Source organism: Polypterus senegalus, chromosome 15 (assembly GCF_016835505.1).
Source record: "Polypterus senegalus isolate Bchr_013 chromosome 15, ASM1683550v1, whole genome shotgun sequence".
NCBI classification, from domain to species: domain Eukaryota; kingdom Metazoa; phylum Chordata; class Cladistia; order Polypteriformes; family Polypteridae; genus Polypterus; species Polypterus senegalus.
In genome coordinates, this window is record NC_053168.1 from 97,017,005 (window position 1) to 97,036,282 (window position 19,278).

A 19,278-nucleotide genomic window follows, 5' to 3' on the forward strand; every position below is an offset into this window, starting at 1 on the left:
CACAACACACAGCTGTATATATACACACACACACACACACACACACACACACACACACACACACACACACATACACAGTGCATCCGGAAAGTATTCACAGCGCATCACTTTTTCCACATTTTGTTATGTTACAGCCTTATTCCAAAATGGATTAAATTCATTTTTTCCTCAGAATTCTACACACAACACCCAGTAATGACAACGTGAAAAAAGTTTACATGAGGTTTTTGCAAATTTATTAAAAATAAAAAAATTGAGAAAGCACATGTACATAAGTATTCACAGCCTTTGCCATGAAGCTCCAAATTGAGCTCAGGTGCATCCTGTTTCCCCTGATCATCCTTGAGATGTTTCTGCAGCTTAATTGGAGACCACCTGTGGTAAATTCAGTTGATTGGACAGGATTTGGAAAGACAGACACCTGTCTATATAAGGTCCCACTGTTGACAGTTTATGTCAGAGCACAAACCAAGCATGAAGTCAAAGGAATTGTGTCGAGGCACAAATCTGGGGAAGGTTACAGAAAAAATTCTGCTGCTTTGAAGGTCCCAATGAGCACAGTGGCCTCCATCATCCATAAGTGGAAGAAGTTTGAAACCACCAGGACTCTTCCTAGAGCTGGCAACCAATCTAAACTGAGTGATCAGGGGAGAAGGGCCTTAGTCAGAGAGGTGACCAAGAACCCGATGGTCACTTTGTCAGAGCTCCAGAGGTCCTCTGTGGAGCGAGGAGAACCTTCCAGAAAGACAACCATCTCTGCAACAATCCACCAATCAGGCCTGTATGGTAGAGTGGCCAGACGGAAGCCACTCTTTAGTAAAAGGCACATGGCAGCCCGCCTGGAGTTTGCCAAAAGGCACCTGAAGGACTCTCAGACCATAAGAAACAAAATTCTCTGGTCTGATGAGACAAAAATTGAACTCTTTGGTGTGAATGCCAGGCGTCACGTTTGGAGGAAACCAGGCACCACTCATCACCAGGCCAATACCATCCCTACAGTGAAGCATGGTGGTGGCGGCATCATGCTGTGGGGATGTTTTTCAGCGGTAGGAACTGGGAGACTAGTCAGGATAAAGGGAAAGATGACTGCAGCAATGTACAGAGACATCCTGGATGAAAACCTGCACCAGAGCGCTTTTGACCTCAGACTGGGAACGGTTCATCTTTCAGCAGGACAACGACCCTAAGCACACAGCCAAGATATCAAAGGAGTGGCTTCAGGACAACTCTGTGAATGTCCTTGAGTGAATCTCTGGAGAGCTCTTAAAATGGCTGTGCACCGATGCTTCCCATCCATCCTGATGGAACTTGAGAGGTGCTGCAAAGAGGAATGAGCGAAACTGGCCAAGGATAGGTGTGCCAAACTTGTGGCATCATATTCAAAAAGACTTGAGGCTGTAATTGCTGCCAAAGGTACATCGACAAAGTATTGAGCAAAGGCTGTGAATACTTATGTACATGTGATTTCTCAGTTTTTTTATTTTTAATAAATTTGCAAAAACCTCAAGTAAACTATTTTCACATTGTCATTATGGGGTGTTGTGTGTAGAATTCTGAGGAAAAAAATGAATTTAATCCATTTTGGAATAAGGCTGTAACATAACAAAATGTGGAAAAAGTGATGCACTGTGAGTACTTTCCGGATGCATTGTATATATAGTGACTGGTAGGGCAAATTCTTTGCCTGTTTTGCCCGGAGACAATGCACAGCATATTGTAAGATTCCTTGCTGCTAGGCAAAATGCCTGGATCTGCTGTGCAGAATCCCGAAGTCTGTAGCACTTCTAGGATCTCACTATGATTTAAGCATTTAAAAGAGACCACAGTTGCACTATTAATGGTCCACTTCCTGACAGGCTCTTCAATTCTCCTTCAGGCTCCTCATCTGAAATCATACTGTAAATTTCCCCAAACTGTATTCCGCATCCTCAACAAGGCAAATAATTTTATTTCCTGGTCACATATACAGGTATATTTCTTTAACTTTCTTAACACATTAACAATTATGACATTTTGGAAAGCCTAGCCAACCTGCACCCTATACATCAAATGCTTTCAAAAATTACTTAAGTTTAGCAGCACATTAAAAACCATAAAGCCAAGTACAGTAATAGGTTAGTTTTTGATTACACTCATCAACAAGATAAATCTCTTACTCAAACACATTCTTCATTTTTACACTACACTGGCCTCAAGTATTACAGTTTATACACTCCACAATTTAGACTTCTGGAGACTTGTGACACTTAATGACATCTGAAACTATATAAACCATAGATATGTACTGTAAATCAAAGAATGCATATGGAAATTAAGCAGATCAGCTTACCTCCATTTTACTGGCAGCAATATCTTGATCATAGTGTTCCATTATATTGGGAAAATATGTCATGTTATAGTGAACAGTAAGACAGTAAAGAACTTTGATTGGCTCACAGGTAAAAGAGCTGTGCCCATGTATTACAGGCATAGAAAGGACTTCAATAAGAGTCACTACAAGTCCCAATCTTAACATGTTGTCTTCCAAATTTTGCATTGCTGCATAAAACATGACTTTGGGCTCACTTCCAAAAAAGGTTGCATGTATTAGGTTCTCATTCTCTTTAATTAATGAAGCTCATCCAAATTCTTTTCTTCTTAAAAATCATTCTTTTCTCAATATATTATTTCTCAGAATACAGGCACAGTCCCATTCAGGCCTAAAAGATAAAGATAAAAATAAAAATAAATAAACTATTCCAAGTCACACAAATTCCATTTTATGCTTAGTATTAGTGACAGAATATTTTTAGGGTAGCATAGTATTTATCTTAAAGAAATAGCATAAAGTGTTAATAATTATCAGAAACCTATTCAGGCATATCAGGAAACCAGATAAAGGTCAAGTGGGGCAGTTGGGACCATGCACTGATACAGCACTTTGCCGCACCCACCACTTAAGTGAACAACAGAGAAAAAGATTTAATACACAAAATGTACTTAAAGATGACTAAGAAGTCAGGAGATGTCTTGTGAACAACCAGAATGGACAGCTGTTACTTACACAGAAATGTCAAGGGTGGTGGCTTGGTGGCTTCATATACCAAAGGGTTGTGGACGCTGGCCCCGACACACACAGACGGAAATCGTAAGTTCACCCAACACACGTTTATTATTTGCTAATATTTACAATGCACAAACCCCAGTGCCTCTTGCACCGATCCCTCAAAGTCCAGGCCTCTCAGTCTCTGTGCCTCTCTCTTGGCCGCCTCCCGTCCTCACTCTAGCTCCGTCCTCTTCCACCCGACATTCGCCGCTGACTGGAGGGAGACGGCCCCTTATATGGGAACCCGGATGGGCTCCAGCTGCTTCCCGGCAATCAGTCATGGCCACACCCCAGTGTGGCGGAAGTGCTGGCTGTGCACCCGGAAGCCATCCGGGTGTCCCCTGTCGTCTTCCCCCCAGCACTAACCTGGTGTGGCGGAAGTGCTGGGCTCCAGGGATATGCAGGCATTGGGGCGCCGCCTGGTGGTGGCCATGGGTCCCTACAGGGCTGGGCTTCCAAGCCCTTTACCCGAGGCCCCCTACATAACTAGGACGGATGCCCCCTCACGGTCTGGAGGAGGCACAAGCCACGTGGGTCCGAGCGACACTCCCCGAAAGGGCAGCACGTCCCCAGAGAGGGTCCTACTATGTTCCCAGGGTCCAACACGGCCCTCGGAACACCCTTTTCGGCACCCCCTCCGACGCCAACATGCCCCTCCAATCTGCGCTGCTCTCGCCCCCGTCGTCCCCGCCAGCCGGGGCACCATCAGCCTCCCGGCAGGGAGCCCTCCCACAGAGCTGCCCGTTCCAGGAGGGCAGGTCCAATACGATGTCAGCTCCAACGCTCGTCGGGGCTTCGGGCCTGTAAAAAGAGAAAAGGGAGGGCCAGAAGCACTGCCAGGACACTCACCCTGAGCGTCCTGTCAGTCTCTATACCGGCAGTGCTCTTCCCCCTCCACCGACAGCCCACGACTTGCCCGTTTGGCTCCTCTGCCGCAGGTTCCATTCCCATCCTTCCGACGTCAGTGGGACCGCTCTCACAGGCGGCTCGCCCAGCCACCCAGGGGATTCCCTCTGCCTCTGCAGAGGACAGCCCTTCACCGGACGCGCGCACCCAGCGCCGCGCCGTGTCCCTTCCTATCGGAGGAACCGGCATTCACCCCTCGGTTCCTCCTTCTTCTCTTGGGCGGCCGGACGGTCTGGGTCTGAACATGGCGAAAGTTCAAATCCAGCCCCGTCTGCGTCCATGCAGAGCGACAGGAGACGGCTGTGGGCTTGGAGCGCAGGGCGTTAGGACCCAGGGTACTCATCAGCCCCGATCCTGCCAGCCCCTGCGTTCTCGCTCTCCTCGCCCCGCTGGCAGTCTGCACCGCCGCGTCCACTGTTGGGGAATTGCCTACTTGAAGCCTGTCTTCCTTTACACAGTCACGGCCGTGTTCAGCGAATCCCCCCTCATGCTTTACGGGGACGGCGTCACCTACCTTTCCCGCAGTACTCTGCCGGCCACAGGCTCCAGCGTTGCGTCGATCCTCCGTGTCATACGGCGTCTCCTCTGACGCGACCGCCTTCCCCTGCAGCTTCTCCAGCTGGACGGTGAGAGCACTTAGCATCTGTAACAAAGGTCACTCGGCGGGCCGAAGGGATCCCTCCGGCTCGCGCCGAGCAGCTGGCGAAACAGAGAGACAGACGCCGGTGGGCTTACCTGTCGATCAGCTCCACTCGTCGCCTGCCTCCTGTGGGCCACTCCCTCTGGCCCAATCGGGTCTCTTCTTGGCACGAGACTGGCGTTCCTTGGTCCCGCCTCTGTACCATCATTGGCGGGCACACAAGACACACCAGCCAATCCCGTGCCTGTCAGCGGGCGGGACATCCAGCCCGCGGCCATCTTGTCTCCCCTGCTCTGGGTGCAGTGACGTGCCTCCTCGCAGCCTCGCAGCTGCTGTGATTCCTTGAGCTGCAGCGGCTCCAACTTCGCAGCTTCCATTGCTGCCGCCGTCGTGCTGCCGACAGCCCGCGGACGGCGTGCTCCTGCCACCGACGCGGATCCGGGTCGTCCCTCCCTGAAAGAAACAAGGTATGTCCGCCCCCGAAGGGCCGGTTATTGCAAGGCAGGGCACTCACATCCTGGCTCCCGTCACTCCGAGGCCCCTGCCTCAGTGTGGCCTTTTTTGTCGCCACGCCAGCCTGGCCGTCCATCCAAACAGCGCGACTCCCGGAGCCCGCTGCACTCAGGCGATGCCCGTTCTTTCTCCTCCGCACCCGGGGATGGCCATTCTGCGGTCCGGCGGCGGTCCCTGGGGTAAACCGCTCCCGCGGGGTTGTGCACGGGCGCTCCCGCGCCAGTGTGTGGGGTCCGCTGCTGCACCGGGCCATCCACAGAAATATTTGTTTTTCTTGCAGGTCCCCGCCTTGGAGCAGGCGGAGCATCCTGCCGACTACGCCACTGTGGACGCTGGCCTGGACACACACAGACGGATATCGTAAGTTCACCCAACACACGTTTATTTTTTGCAAATATTTACAATGCACAAACCCCAGTGCCTCTTGCTCCAATCCCCCAAAGTCCAGGCCTCTCAGTCTCTGTGCCTCTCTCTTGGCCGCCTGCCGTCCTCACTCTAGCTCCGTCCTCTTCCACCCGACATCCGCCGCTGACTGGAGGGAGACGGCCCCTTATATGGGAACCCGGATGGGCTCCAGCTGCTTCCCAGCAATCAGTCATGGCCACACCCCAGTGTGGCGGAAGTGCCAGCTGCGCACCCGGAAGCCATCCGGGTGTCCCCTGTCGTCTTCCGCCCAGCACTTCCTGGTGTGGTGGAAGTGCTGGGCTCCAGGGATATGCAGGCATTGGGGCGCCGCCTGGTGGTGACCACGGGTCCCTACAGGGCTGGGCTTCCAAGCCCTTTACCCGAGGCCCCCTACATAACCAGGACGGACGCCCCCTCACGGTCTGGAGGAGGCACAAGCCCTCCGGTCTTCCTGGGTGTCCCGTCCGGGGTCCCACACGGGATATTCCGGCACCTGGGCGCCGCCTGGCAGTGGCCACGGGTCCCTAAAGGGCTGAGCTTCCAAGCCCTGTACTCAAGGCCCCCAATATAACCAGGACGGACGCCCCCTCGCGGTCTGGAGGAGGCACAAGCCCTCCTCTGGTCCTCCTGGGAGCCCGGCCGGGGACCACAGGGTATATGAAGATTAAGAATATAATAAAATAGACTTTTATTTTGCATTGATGATTTTGGTGCAATCCAATGCACCAACCAGAGTAAATGTATGCACTGATTAACACTGTTATTTAAATTCAGTTGCTTATAAACAGACCTACACCGTTAATATTTTGACCACTCATCATGCTGTAACAGGCTGCTGTAAAGAAATTCAAGCATTTGCTTAATAGTAATAAAGGACTTATTGATCAGTTTTCCTCCAGCCTGGTTCCTGACTTGAAGAGGTTTTATCAAACTTGTCCTACTAGAGGACAAGTTTCTTTCTTTAATTAAAGATATTGATTTCTACCACAATTTTGGTGCCAAACATTAAGCTTTTGAGGAGAAGATGTTGGGTTATATCCCAAGCTTTTAGAATAGGAGTGTTTTTTGTCTAGAGTTAGTGTTAGTCTTAACATGGTTAGTAGGGTTTGGAGACCACCATGGCTTCTTTAGTTCGCCAGAGGTGTTAGAATAGGTAAGGCCAAAGAAAGAAGTCTCCTCCATTCCGGGTTCGAGACCCGGCAGAGTCAAGACAAAGAGGGTTGAATTAGCAGATCACTGAAGAGAAGACAAAGTGAACAGATTTCTGTAAGAGCTCTTGATTGCCAGAGGGAACATACGCCATCTCCGGGATTCACTGGGACACATCTGAGATTGCCACCGAGTACAGAATAGTGTCAAGTGGCTCTTTGCCACATGGTGGATTATTTAGTTTGCTATCTGGAGGGAGTCACCCAGACTTCACTATGGGTTTGGCAAAAGGTCTCAGTAGAGAGTAACGCTAAAAAATAGCTAGGTAAAAGTCCTATTAAGAGCTCTTTCAGGGCTGATGTCATCTTTTGTCAAAAGGAGGAGTTGACGACGATAATCGACCGTAAACTTCAACAAAACCAACCATTCTGTTTTAGTTGGACTCTAGTTGCTAGAAGGAAAGTTAGATTCATTGGTTTGACTGAGATTTCCTGCACTCGTGTGAGTAGCAAGGCGCAAACAATGGCAAAAATGGTACAGACATTTGGCGGGAGATCAAAGTGAACACACCGTAGATGACATGTTGCTTGTTATCTCTGAACTGGACTATGATATGTTGAACTTAGATTGTGATACAAGTGACTGAAAACAAATGTGAGGTTCCAGCTTCAGCTGATTGGTCCCCAGCTAATCATAGTACTGACAGTGTTCACCAGGGAGGACTGCCACTTAACAATGATAACAGGTAGAAACCAGATTGCAATGCACTGTGACTTTGACCCAGCCACGCAAAGACAGCCTGGCAGAAAGCCTGACACATATTCTTGGCAAACTGGCAGCCACAGCATGCAGCAACAGATGTTTTATGTTGATTTCTGTTTGAAACCATTGCTTTTCAGAAACTGTTTTTTGGAAAAAATATTCAGCCCTAAAAGAGTTAAGAAGAAGAATTCATCATTAATTAAGGTTAGGATTCATTTTTGGACACCTATCGTTGTCAGTTCAAATAGTTTTAAGTGAAGGATACTTCATGTGCATAGTTGCAACCGATGTAAAGGGAGAATTCCACATGAAAATAGGGTTAAAAGTAGAATAATATAATTGTATAATCACTGAAGAGTAAACAATTTACACTGTACATGGAAACTGTGATTGGTAAGAAAAAGAATAGGACTTAGATTAAAAGTGAAGAGTTTTGTAATTGGTATAGATTGGAAGGTTTATGTTTTCTGTATAGTGATTGTGTGTTCTCTTTGTGGCTGAGTAGACACGGTGGTTACGTCATCCGAGGCTGTTGGATGTTTGTTTGTTTGTTCTAATCAACAAAATGAGCAAGAGCAGAATATAAAGGTAATGGCATCTAACTCATTGTTTTCTAGACTTTGTTTCTTTTTACATCTTAACATGCAGCACTGGGTAGTGTTTTTTAACAATTTACATACTGTAGATTGGAAAAATTAAGAGACGTCTAACTGTAGCAGCGCTTGCAAAATCGGTACATACGGAAGTTGATTTGAAACAAAGTGGGAATGGTTAAAATAAACACTTAAAATAACAAGATCTCAATGTGCAGCAAAGTCATGCCAGCGAGAAAAGAGTGCAATGCGACAAGAAAGTAAAAGAAATGGAGAGGACATATGAAAAAATTAGGTGTAAAATATGAAAATGCTTTAAACATGTTGAAAGAATGCTCCATGTGTTTGAAAATGATGCACTATGCCTAAGACATGACATGATTTCTTTGTCTGAAATGTACTTGTATTAAGCAGAATATTCAAGTCATTGCTGAAATATATTGTGCACATACATTTCAAATTGCCTGATACTAAGTTTCACAGCTCTCAGTTAATTTGGGTTAAAATAGGAGTTTTGACCATGTATAATATTTGGTAAAATGAAAAAGTCTCCAATTTGCTTATAAAGATAAATGTTCAATACATCTTTCCTTCAAACCTTGATCAAGTTATAAGGAAAAATTTTCTTTTTATAATTATACAATATAAGGAGACAATTTCTTGCTATTGGGGTGCGGAAGTGTATTGAGCATGGGTGAGTCGAAAACTATTATTAAAGAAGGGTAGTATGGTGGTGCAGTGATTAGCACTGCTGCCTGGTAACAGGAAATGAAGGTTCAGACTTGCACATTCATTGTTAAAGACAGTTTAAGTGACATTGAAAATGCAGTATTTGAAAGCGATATCCGTGTATTCGGTATCCGAAGTGTATTAAACAAGTTTAAGTGAGTTTGGGAATATAATTGGTTAAAGACAATGTGTGAAGATATGTGGTGCCGTTTGAAGAAATGAACTGATTTATAAGACTATACATAAAAATGGAAACATATATGTTGTTTAAATTAAAACAGCTATGAATTCAAATTGAAAATAGTTATGTGCAATGGAAAAGTCTCTATATAATATGTGCACTACTTTCCTTTTGAGTACTGGCCATACTCTGACAAGTGCAAGTTCTTTTAGTAATTTTAAATTAAAGTAAAATTAGACATATCCCTTAAAACAGTAAGGAAGTTGGCTTCCAGTCCAGGCAGTGTTCCACACCATGACACGTTGCGCAAACAGAATGTTAACTAACAAATCATAGAATGTGCTTTTTTTATACAGAACCTACACTCTGGAAAAGCTGCAAGGAAAATCCCAGATATCAACAAAGAAGCGTGCATGAACAACTAGCAAGGAGTTATGGGTAAAAGAAATCAACATTATTAAGCTTAAATAAAATTTTATCTTAGTCCAACGTACTGTCTCAATATGCATGAATGCAATAATGTAGTAACTAACCAGAGAGCATTTTAAATACAAATAGATTTTGAATTATAAGGATTTAATGCCGGAAATATATTGATTTCTTTTTTTCCCATCCACTTCTTGTGTTAACAATAACCTGTTTACTTTAATGTGAAATAGAACAGAATGTTACTGTTTGAACAACTATGTAGCCGATGAAAGATTTAGTTTTATTTTTTATAATTTGATATTCTGATGAAACATTCCAGATACATTGTTAAAAATCCTGAAGCCTAAGGTAGAAATGTATGTGTTAATTTAACTTGTAAAACATTAGATTAAATTTAAAAATACATGGGACATGTATAAAGAAAACTATTTTAGCTTTAAGGGTAAATGTTAAGAGAGGTGTTAATAGGTGTATTTTAAGATAATTTCTGCTGATCCAAGTAACCTTTGGAATAATGTAGAAAAATTACAAAATATTTTATACAACTTACCCTGATATCCATAGACACAGAGAAATATACATTTCTTTGTAAAATATTTAATTACAAAAATTGTAGATGGAAATGTGGAGCTTAAATGTTTTAGTTTATTTTGATCTTATTAAGTCCAGATTTTGTATTTCTTTTTAACTTCTGCTTGCGATGCTAACTAAGAGATGATCTCTGAAGGACACTGATGTTATATTACCATCCATTATTCTATGAAAATGGGACAATAAGTGCCTACCCAGATTCTAGCTCAAGAATGAGGCGTTGAAGTAATTTCCAAATTTCCTTAACTTCTACAGGAACCACCAAAGAACATGACTCTTTAATAATAGCTTCCACACTACTCTTGTCTTCTCTTTCCTTTGTTCTTGTATGCCAAGGACAATATACTCAAATTCCGGTCCAAGGAATCATGGGTCTCTGCTGCCAACAACTCAGCTATGCTGGTGATGGTTGACGCAGAAAGACCATCATGGGTCCCTCATCATAGATGATCAAGAGTTTCAGATATTAATATACTTTTGCTTTGGGGTATTGGACTTCAAGACCAGACACTTTTACTCTGCAAAAATGTCATTCCACCTTTAATATGCTTGATTCTTGATGACAGTTCTAGGACAGTTCTTTTTTTTTCCTCCTTGAAATGAACACTCTTAACTTTGTTTCCGTCCGCTTGTTTTCACACCCCAAGATTTCTTTTTCTGCAGCAACATTTTTCAAAGATGATTTGAACCTCAGGCAGCGTAGTGGGTACCGCTGCCTTGCAGTTAGGAGACCCGGGTTTGCTTCCCAGGCCTCCCTGCGTGGAGTTTGCATGTTCTCCCCATGTCTGTGTGGGTTTCCTCCAGGTAATCCAGCTTCCTCCCACAGTCCAAAGACATGCAGGTTAGGTGCATTGGCGATTCTAAATTGTCCCTAGTGTGCCCTGCGGTGGGCTGGCGGCCTGCCCGGGGTTTGTTTCCTGCCTTGCGCCCTGTGTTGGCAGGGATTGGCTCCAGAAGACCCCCCATGACCCTGTAGTTAGTACATAGCGGGTTGGATAATGGATGGATTGATGGATTTGAACCATGGACTTATGGAATGTTAGAAGGAAAGGCTAATTATCTGCGGGTGCTAGTACATATATAAATAAAATGTATTATTATTTACATTACATTGGGAATTATCATATTAGCGCTTGCAGCATTACCAGTTAAAAGTCAGTCTTATTTAAGCTTTCTTGGTTATTGAGTTTATTAGAATGAATAATGTAGAATTTGACATAAAGGGAAATTTGTTAACTATGAAGAATGGTAGTAAACTTGTGGGATGGTAAATAACAAATGTTTTGGGAACACACACAGTCTGGAAAAAATGTTTAAATCTACATAATATAGGTAAAGTCCCGTTATAGTGAACACTGAAGTAATAAAATTTTCAGAATAACAAATACTTTTTGTGAGCCTGGACAAATGTTTATAGAACATCATGTCAAACAAATCTCATTTTAAAAAAATGTAAATCTCAGTATAACAAATGTTTTTTGACCAAAAATGGCCATGAAAGATGAAAATGCAATGCAAAAAATACTTAATGCCGTTCTTACACTTTCTGCGCTGAGCCTCAGGAACTCTGCAACAGGTTGTCCCAAAGACAGAGGCAGTCTGTTACAAAATTTCCGGTCTTAGGCAGTCTCGGCGAGAGTGTAGGTGTGACATTATACATATAGCCGAATTCTGAGTCAGTGCTGCACCAAGCGTCCACATGGGTAGGTCTATTGTGAACACATTCCGTACTGTTCCAAGTTTCATAGCACTACTCAAAGTTTTCTTTTAGATAAACAAAAAAAAAAAAAAAATTGACAAACAGTGTCAGTTTACGCTGAAAGAAACATTAACAATCCTGGAAAAAACTAATTCTGGAATGAAGAAAAATTATGTGTCAAAAGCATTTTGGAATCGCACCTTCATCTAATGCCTTGTTTTCATCCTACATTTCTAGTTAAAAAAAATTACATCTAACGTCTCATTTTCTGTGTTCATACCTGTATTTCTAATTAAAAAAAAGCTAAATCTTAATGTCGTTTTCATTCTGTAAATGCATACCTGTCAGTCAGCCAGTCATTCTCCAACCCACTATATCCTAACACAGGGTCACGGGGGTCTGCTGGAGCCAATCCCAGCCAGCACAGGGCACCAGCCCCCTGCCTTTAATACCTGTATTTCTATATAAAAAAAAATTACATCTAATGTCTCGCTTTCATTCATTACATCAAACCTCTTAATGCCGGGCCACCTTAAATTCCCTCACACCTTCTCAGCAGCGTCTTTGTTTAGTAAATGTGTCAATCAGCACAAGCAGCAAGCAGCCTGCACACTTATCCCCCACCAATGCAGATGAAGTAAGATGCAAAATTCTCAGAGCTGGTCTCTTTAACTGGGAGTGATGGGTCTGGAATAGTATAGGGTAAATAATATATCATTATTTGGAATACATACATTACATGTGTGTTCCATGTCTACAAGGACCTGTGTAAATGTAGGATGACAGGAAATGTGAGGCAACAATTGTTGAACACACTTAAATCAGAAACATTTTCCATGTTATGATAAATGTAATGATAAAATATGTAATATATATATGTAATGTTAAAATGCTGACGTGAAGTGTATAATGTGTGAAGACTGAAATTCAAATATCAAATTAGCATTTTCAAAAAAAGCATAACAAAACTGTACTTTTATTCAAGAATATAACCGAAAAAAAATAAATTATTGAATTTACATGTTGCTGTCGATGTGTGAGAACCGAAGCACAAATACCAATCAACACAAAGTACACATGGCTGATTGGTTGTTGCCTTGTAATCAAAAGGTTGCAGGTTCGATCCCGAGTCCTCCTCGCGGGTGCAAGCCACCGTGCATTTACCTTAGTGAGCTGCTTTTATTATTATTACTATTATATAATAAAAAGATACATTTGATTTGAGTCTGTAACACCCACTGTAAATTTTGCTAGTTGTAAAAGTTACCTTTTGTTTTTTTTTAAATTCAGTTTTATTCTCTCAGTCACATACACATGGTATAACGAACTTTCCACTCCCTCTCTGAGTTGATGCCATTTATCTCTATTCTGTTCACAAGAGCAGCGATGACCAAAGTTATAACTGCTTATTGTACTGCCAATCAAAAATACAACGCCCTGTGACTGCTATCAGACTATCATGCGGCATTTGCGCTTTGACAACAAAGACACCTGTGCAGAACATGTGAAAAGCAATAGATTTGCTGTGATCTTGGACATCTGGCAACGTTTTGTTGAGAACTGTGTTTTGAATTACAACTGTTTACACCCAAAAGTCAGCTGTCTTTTCTTCCAATACATCCCAGCCAAGCCTGACAAATTTAACATAAAGTTTTGGATTGTGGCAGATATGCAGGCAAAGTATATGTACAAGGCCACTCCTTATTTAGGAAAGGATCCTAGTCATCCCATGGGAGAAAGACTTTCCGAGACTATGGTCATAAAGCTTATGGAGCCATTTTTGGACAAAGGCAGAACTGTGACAACAGACATCTTCACATCGCTTTCACTGGCTAATAGACTGCAGCACCACCATGCAAATCTGCTTGGCACCATAAATAAACTGGGCAAGAACTTCCACCTGTAGCTAATATCTCTTCAGTATGTGAGCAATTCTCTACGCTACTGTTTACATCTGGCAGTCCATGCTGACAGTGTATGTGCCCGAAAAGAAGACATCTATCTGCATTTTCAGTACTATGCACCATAATGTGGAGATTTGGTAAGATCAGGGGGAAAAAAAAAAGTTTCAAATGACAACTCCTGTTCAAATGACATAGCGTTTTCAAATAATCACATTTTCATACATGGATGTGTGTGTGCATGCGCGAGAGAGACAGAGACAGATTTTATGTCATTCAAGTGGTTACTGGAATATAAAACAAACACTTCCTCAAAGGTGTAATGAAAGTGCTTTTATTCAAGAATAAAACTGAATAAAAAAACACTGAGAAGACATGAATATTTTCGTATGCTTCAGGGATTCCAGAGTTAAGAAGCCCTGTTTTTTTTTAAAATACATGTACTGTCAAGCGTGGTATTGTCACAGAGTTGCACGAGAGACAGGTAGAGGAGTCTAGGTTTTCAAGGAAAATACAGGTACTTTATTACTGTACAGAGAAGACAGGTACAGTATCAAGACTTCATTCAGAATAGAAGCTGTTAGGAGTCGCAACATGAGAGCAATCATCCAGCTTTAGCTCCCATCATCAGAATCGAAGAATACCAGCGGCTCGGAATCACCGCTGTGGCAGACGCGGTCTGGAAAAGATAGATCAAGAGAGTGTAAGGATGAGCAGATCAAAGCCTGTTGTTAAATGTTAAACATTGTGCAATAATCATGGTACACGGTAACCTTGATCCTGCAGGGGACAATCAATTGCTTTGCCCTTTGTTTACTGTTCACCAGAAGCAGCAGAGCAGCTACGGAGCTTTCCTTGTGCCGCTGCCATTAGACATAGAGAATTGCCCGCGGCCCTGATCACAATACTATAGGTATTTTCTTCACATTCATTATTACAATCCATACATAGCAATCAAGTTTTTACAAAAAAAAAAAGAATTATGTTAAGAACAGATCGATCCCTACCCCTGAGAGAGAGAGCAAGCCAAACAGCGTAAAATTTAAGGCTTGTAAACATACCTAAATTAATAAATTCTCTGTGCTTTATAAACTTATTTTAAAATATTACTGATTAGATCCTGCCATGTTTTGAAAAAAGTCTGTATGGATCCTCTAACTGAGTATTTGATTTTTTCCAATTTCAAATAATATAAACACATCGGTTTCCCACTGACTTAAAAGAGGAGAGTTTGGGTTCTTCCAGTTTATCAGAATAAGTCTGTGTGCCAAGAGTGTAGTGAATGCAATCACAATTGGTTTGTCCTTCTCCACTTTAAGCCCCTCTGGAAGAACCCCAAACACAGCTGTCAATGGGTTAGGAGGGATTGTGAGTCCAAGGCTGTCCGAGAGGTAATTAAAAATTTTTGTCCAGAATAATGTTAATTTGGAGCAGGCCCAAAACATGTGACCCAGTGAGGCTGGGGCTTGGTTGCAACGTTCGCAGGTTGGATCATGCCCTGGAAACATTTTGGAGAGTTTTAGTGAGACAGATGTGCTCGATATATAATTTTGAGTTGTATAATTGTATGCTTTGTGCATATGGAGCTCGAGTGAATTCTCTGCATTGCTACTTTCCACTCCTTTTCTGATATATTAATTGAGAGATCTTTTTCCCAGTGTCCTCTTGGATCTTTGAAAGGAAGGGATTGTAAAATGATTTTATATATTGTAGAGATGGAGTCTAATTCCTTGAGATTGAGCAATATTTTTGCCAGCGTGGATGAGGGTGCAAGATGAGGAAAATCTGGAAGGTTCTGTTTACCAAAGTTCCTGATTTGAAGATAGTGAAAGAAATGTGTAGCTGGAATGTTAAATTTGGAATGTAATTGTTCATAGGATGCAAAGACGTTGTCTATATAAAGATCTCTAAGCAAGTTAATTCCAATTTTTTTCCAGATATTAAAAACTGCATATGTTTGCGAAGGTTGAAAGAGGTGGTTCTCTTGCAGGGGTGCCACAGATAGAAGCTTCTCCGTCTTAACATTTTCTTCATATTCATTATAACGACATTTCCGTTATAACGAAATATATTTATGGTCCCGTGGGTTTCGTTATAATGGGATTCCACCTGTATAAGGTGAAGATATATTTTAAACTAGAAGACTCTTGAAACAAGCTAAATGTACAATTTGTTTAAATAACTATTTTTTTATGATGAATGTTAATTTTATTTTTGTGACAGTACTTGATACAGAATGATGGAACAAAAGATGCAACATTAGGACTCAAATACTATGATATTACGTGTTAGGATTAAACATGCTAAATTAGATAGTGGTATAGTACAAACCTTTTGAAGTCTGTAGAACACGGTATAAGTGCAATGAAATTTGTGGGATAGTGAACAGTGTTTTTAGGAATTGGCATACTCAGGGCCATATAAACAGAAATAGTTGGTGGCAATATAGGACAAATAATTAATACTAAGGCTTTTTCTAGGTGTTCTAATTGTTTAATTAATCCATTATTTACTAAATAGTGGGTCTGATGCTAAAGTACTTGCAGCCTTTTATTATTCCGTGTTGTTTGCCAGTGTGTCTGCTCTGCTCATTTTTAATTGTCATTAATAAGATACAATGAAGGAGAAAAACTGCACAGGGAAAGGGCAAAATATAATGAAATCAACAACAACAAAAGAGAGTTAAGCATTAAATCTATAGCAAAAGCAAAAATATTTCTAAATGTCTGATAAATGTAAAAATTATGCTGCTGTGCTTTTCTGAAAGTAGAAGAAAAGAAAAATAATACCAGTTAATTAAATGAGATCAGTGCTATCAGGTGTTGTCACTGGTTAGCAATCCGGTTGGAACAAAAACCTGCAGCCACAGTGTGCCCCCAGGACTGAGGTTGGGAAACACTGTAATAGAGAGATAAGCCAGTGACTTGCATTAACGAGAGTAGTGCTGACGTTTTCTGAAGGGAGAACTGACACTTACTTTCAGCAAAATAACCGATTGCTTTTAATGGAATAACCTAGTTTAAGACTGCAGCTTAATGTAAATTGGGGCAACTATGTTAATGAGAGCATGACGATGCGAACATGGTTGTGTATATAAGGACTCTACCTCTGGTTATTGTTGTATACATCATTGGCAACATAAACTAGAAACATTTGAAGTTTTCAGGTAAATACCTGTGCTGTCTGTGTTGCCACCAATGATATTAAACAATCTAATCATAAATGACACTTTTTTTAACTAATATAGCTAATGTTTATTGGATATAAAGGAAATCAAATAGCTACTTTAAACACAGTTTAAAATAGGACACTGATCAAATTATTATTGACAATGCTTTATCGTCATACTTAGAATTGTGTCCCATAACCTCAAAACTTCTAAATCATATTGTTTGTCTTTGTTCGATATTGATATTATTTGAATAATTTATATTGACTACTGTTTTTCCCCAGATCACAAGGGACAGAGTGGTGATCAGATTGTTATTGAAAAAGATGCACCCTGAGGTTGAAGGGAGCACAGGTTGTTGAGTCCAAAATATAGAAGAGCTTTAACAAGGCTGAAATGGGGGAATTTGAAAAAATAGTTTTAGGGTAACATAGTATTCATCTTAAAGAAATAACATAAAAGGTAGTAAATGTCAGAAACTTGTTCAGGCTTACTAGGAAACCAGATAAAGTTCAAGTTAGGGCTGGCCGATATGGGAAAAAAATTATCACAGTAATTTTCTTCATATCAGTCGATATCGATATATATCACAATATAAATCAAATCACTATTTCTGTCAAATTAAAGGTTCCTTTTTACTCCTAAGTGAGATGTGACAATATGAGGTTAATTTTGGTTTAAATATTTTTTTTATTTTCTGTCAGAAGTCAAACATGACACATGTAATGTAGAACATTATACAACTGTATTTCAAATAAATAAAACAGGTATATATAATACACTAAAATCGTAATTCTGACCAATCAAATGTTTCAAGTGTTACAGGAAAACACAAACTAAATGCAAAATTAAATTCTTTGGTCAATTCAAAATAAAAAAAAATAGGTAATACAAAATAAAAAAGGCTCACTTCTGAGCAGTCAAAATACGTAAAAGAGTTTTACATGAGAACACACTAAAGTAAATTCATTGGTCAGTTCCAAATAAACAAAGTAGGTATTACTACAAAATAAACCCAACCACAGGGGATACAAAAACCAGTGTGTTTCTTTGTGCCGGACCCAAGCCCAGATAAATGGAGAGGGTTACATCAGGAAGGGCATCCGGTGTAAAATTTTGCCAGATAAATATGCGGACAACAATACAAATTTCCATATTGGATCAGTCGAGGCCCGGGTTAACAACGGCCACCACCAATACGGTTAACCAACAGAGTACTACCGGAAATTGAGCTACTGCTGGCCGAAGAAGGACAAGAAGAGGTGGGAGACATGTCCGGAGGCAGAAGAAGAGAAGGTAGGTAAAGAGACTAGAAATGAGTGTAGGAATTTGGAATTTTGTCAGTATGACTGGTAAGGGGAGAGAGTTAGCCGATATGATGAAGAGAAAGAAGGTTGATATATTGTGCGTGGAAGAGACTATATGAAAGGAGAGTAAGACCAGGTGGATCGTAAGTGGATTCAAATTGTCCTATCATGGTGTGGATAGGAGGAGAAATGGGGTAGGGGTTATTCTGAAGGAAAAGTATGTCAAGCAGGTTTTGGAGGTTAAAAGACTATCAGACAAAGTAATGATTATGAAGCTGGAAATTGAAATTGTATTGATGAATGTTATTAGTGCATATGCCCCGTAAGTTGGGTGTATGATGAATAAGAAGTGATGGACAGTGTACCCAAGGGATGAAAGTAATCATTGGAGTGGATTTCAATGGGCATGTTGGTGAAGAAAATAGAGGAGACGAGGAGGTGATGGGTAGGTATGGTGTCAAGGAGAAGAATGAAGGTCAGATCGTAGTGGATTTTGTGAAAAGGATGGACATGGCTGTGGTGAATACGTATTTTAAGAAGAGGGAGGAACATAGGGTGACGTACAAGAGTGGAGGAAGATGCACACAGGTACATTATATCCTATGCAGATGAGTCAATCTGAAGGATACTGAAGACTTCAAAGTGCTAGCAGGGGAAAGTGTAGTTAGGCAGCATAGGATGCTGGTCTGTAGGATGAAGTTGGAGATCAAGAACAGGAGGAAAGTGAAGGCAGAGCCAAGGATCAAATAGTGGAAGCTAAAAAAGGAAGACTGCAAGGTTAAGTTTAGGACGGAGGTATGACAGGCACTGGGTGGCAGTGAAGAGTTACCAGACAGCTGGGCACCAACAGCAGAAGTAGTAAGGGTGAGAGCAAGAAGGGTGTTAAGAGTGACATCTGGACAGAGGAAAGGGGAAAAGGAAACCTAGTAGTGAAATAGGGAAGTACAGGAGAGTAAACAGAGGGAGATGATGGCTAAGAAGAAGTGGAATACAGTAGTCAGAGAGATACAGAAAGTAGACAAGAATACAAGGAGATAAGGCGTAAGGTGGCGAGGCCAAAGAAAAGGCGTATGAGGAGTTTTATGAGAGGTTGGACACTAAGGAGGGACAAAAGGACCAATACTGATTGGCTAGACTGAGGAACCAAACTGGGAATGATGTGCAGCAGGTTAGGGTGATAAAGGATAAAGATGGAAACATACTCACAAGCGAGGAGGGT

The 19,278-nt window shown here is 41.8% G+C and overlaps 1 protein-coding gene across 1 annotated transcript in view; it reads right to left on the bottom strand.

Annotated features, from left to right (window-relative positions):
* Positions 1–19,278, bottom strand: part of LOC120516148 (frizzled-6-like) — an 88,999-nt gene that overhangs the window by 59,834 nt on the left and 9,887 nt on the right. Inside the window, exon 2 of the mRNA XM_039737614.1 lies at positions 2,330–2,699. Coding sequence (XP_039593548.1) covers positions 2,330–2,551 — 222 coding nt within the window. The 5' untranslated portion in view covers positions 2,552–2,699. The remainder of the gene's footprint in view (positions 1–2,329; positions 2,700–19,278) is intronic.